Here is a 2,967-nt window from a genome sequence, read left to right as displayed (position 1 = left end):
CGCGTAGGCGTTTTAGCAAGAGTTCATGGTACTCACAGCCTAAGGCAATTGGCGTTTTATTTGCCAAACATATTTTTTATCGCCAATATCTTGAGTATTATTTCATCTTCTCTCTTTTGTGGATTTGAATCTATAATAGCTTAATTTTTTTTTTTGCCTGTAATCACCAATCCTACATGTTTATGGAAAATTTCTTCATGTTTTGCCCTTAGAAGCATTAACAGCAATTCTGTCAATTTTCTTTGAATTAACCTGCTGTTTCTTGGAGTCATAAAGCTTAAATGTTAATTCTTCTCTCCACTTCTCAATAACAATGGTGTTTGCTTTGGTTATTCAAGTTATCTTTAATTGAATCAAGCTCTAAAGCTGAATTCCTACTCAACTTGCGGTTCAWTGAAAGTTTCTTTRTCATAAGACTGTTTGCACTATTTTGTCAAGTAATTCACACATTTATCTATCCCTTTTTGGATGAATTTGCTACTTTTGGGGTGAGTGGCTATTCTGTGCTTCAAAGAATGTGCTGGATTGTGGGCAGATTAAAGCTGCATCTTGTGCAATCAGTGGTGCTGCATTCACATTGAATCTGATTTGATCTAAGAGTTGAAAAATGAAGAACAAAGAGCTACATTCAGGGGGGAGCTTGAAAATTCCATCCATACCAAGCACACTAAAGCTTTAATCAAGAAAGCAGAGGGGAGAAGACCTGAAGACTTCATGAAGATGCTTGCTTCATAAAACTTTGGGGGGAGATTGTTAGCATCAAATTGATCCTAATAATTATCTCAAAAAGTTTTATTAAGCAATCGGGGCTAAGAATGGAACATCTGAACATGCTGTTATGCCAAAACGTCTATGTCTGGAAGAAGACCAGCCGTTGTGCTAAATCGACCAAGTATGGACGACCAGAGCCTCTGTAAGAAGAACAAGAGCCTCTGTAAGAGACACCAGAACCAGAGCCTCTGTAAAAGACACCAGAGCCTTTGTAAGCTTGACCAGAGCCTCTGGTTGTATTGACCAGAGCCTCTGGAGGTGAAGAGGACCAGAGCCTCTCGTTGTATTGACCAGAGCCTCTCTAGTCTGTCCATCCTCTGGTCTATTCTCTGGTCCTTCAAGACGACTATCTTCAGAATCCTATTCTGGATAAGGCTAATCCTATATTGGATAAAGCTAATCCTCTTTTTTTTAATCAAAATACAAGGGATAAAATTACACTCTACACCTCTCTTTCTTATACATGTGTGTTTAAACTATAAGTCTTTTTAAGACATCAACTTGTGAAACAAACAACATACAAACCTCATGATATGCTTGAATAGATTACAAGCCCTTGATTTTAACCAACGAACCCAGATCCACTTCACAACACATCTATCTTAATCCAAGTTTCGTGTTCTTCAGGATTCACCAAACTGACGATCCTGAATGATCTGACCAAGTTTCCAGTATAGTTCTCGTTGTTCCTCATACGAGAGATTCATTACAATCTGGTCTAATATCATCCCAAGGGATACGGTTTGAGCCACGATAAACGACTGGTGATAGATGTATGCAAACACGGCCATCACCATCTGACAATCCATTCTGTCTGTCATCCCACCATGTCCAGGAATACTATCCCCAAAATCCTTGATATTGAAGGCTCTTTTGAAACCACTAGCAAAGAAGCCACCAAAAGGTGCAATGATTGAAGCAAAAAGTCCAAGACCCAAAGCATGCCATTGCACTGGCAGAATTTGGATCTCTGTCCATGTGAACCATTCAGGAAGCTCTCCAGGTAAAGCATAGCTCTCCGGCTTAAATAGAGGGTCAGGCTCACATTGAAGCCAACCAGTTGATAAGTCCTTCCTAGGGCATGTCAACCACTGGAAGCGACCAAAAAAACTAGCATGCACGAAGGCAGATATAATCGTTGTGACTGATGCTCCAATGAATCCTTCCCAGGTCTTTTTAGGGGATAACTGGATTAATGGAGTTTTTCCAAAGAAGAAACCAAAGATATAGGCAGCTGATAAGCCTAAATTTATACATATTTTACGTCAAAGTAGCTTGAGATTAATGTCAATTAGATGCCTGAAACGTCCATTTTTATTCAAGTTGATATATAATTATATGAGGTCATTTAAGTTAGAAAAGAAAGAAAAAGAATTGATTTATTTTGCTTTGATTTCATGTTGCAGCAGCCCATAATTTCAGGCCCAACTTTAGCCCAAAAGAAACAGCAAAACAACAACGAGAGGGAGGAACCAGCAGCCCAAGGCTGCTGCCCAGACTAGTAGCGAAAGGGAGAGAATGAGGTGCGGGAGATCGTGGCGATGGAAGCATGTGGCTCGAGACAGAAAATCGGGACGTGGGCAGCGAGAGATGGGGAGATGGGCAGCACATCGTGGATCATGGGGTCGATCGAGAAAGGGGCTGTCGCGAGGGAAATCGAGAAGGGGGCTGTCATCGAGCAGCCGAGAAGGATAAGAAGAAGCTGTCGAGGACAGCAGGTTATCCAGGCGAGGGAGGCAGCAGGCAGAAGGACAGCAGCAGGCTGTTTCAGTTGGAGAAATTAGAGAGTAAAAATCGAGAGAAATCGAGACGAGAGGCTGTCGATTGAGGAAGAGTGACAGCAAAGGGGCTGTCGAGAGGAAGCAGCAGAAGATAAGAAGCAGAGGTTCGATTGGATTGAAAACAAAAAAGAAGAGGGCTGTCGATTTCTGGCTCGGTTGGACAGAACCGGTCAAAGGCAGCAGAATCGATCGAAGAGGGCTGTCGCGAGAGAAATCAAGAGGGAGAAGTCGAGAGAAGAAAGTAGCAGCAAGCAGTCGGTCGAGGGTGGACAGCAGAGAGGCTGTCGATTTAGAGGAAAACAAAAAAGAGACAGCAGGGAAGGCTGTCGATTGAGGGAAAGGACAGCAGCAAAAATCGAGAAGGAGAGGGAGAAGTCGAGCAACAGTAACAGAAACGAGAAGCCAAGAAAGGACC

At 42.4% G+C, this 2,967-nt stretch overlaps 1 protein-coding gene across 1 annotated transcript in view; it reads right to left on the bottom strand.

The window, feature by feature from the left end:
- Nucleotides 1-1,192: 1,192 nt before the first annotated feature.
- Nucleotides 1,193-2,967, bottom strand: part of LOC112499852 (phosphatidate cytidylyltransferase 1-like) — a 3,411-nt gene continuing 1,636 nt past the window's right edge. Inside the window, exon 2 of the mRNA XM_025103126.1 lies at nucleotides 1,193-2,014. Coding sequence (XP_024958894.1) covers nucleotides 1,395-2,014 — 620 coding nt within the window. The 3' untranslated portion in view covers nucleotides 1,193-1,394. The remainder of the gene's footprint in view (nucleotides 2,015-2,967) is intronic.

Source organism: Cynara cardunculus, assembly GCF_001531365.2.
Source record: "Cynara cardunculus var. scolymus isolate 2C chromosome LG 17, CcrdV1, whole genome shotgun sequence".
NCBI lineage: Eukaryota > Viridiplantae > Streptophyta > Magnoliopsida > Asterales > Asteraceae > Cynara > Cynara cardunculus.
This window is presented reverse-complemented; position numbering and strand designations above follow the sequence as displayed.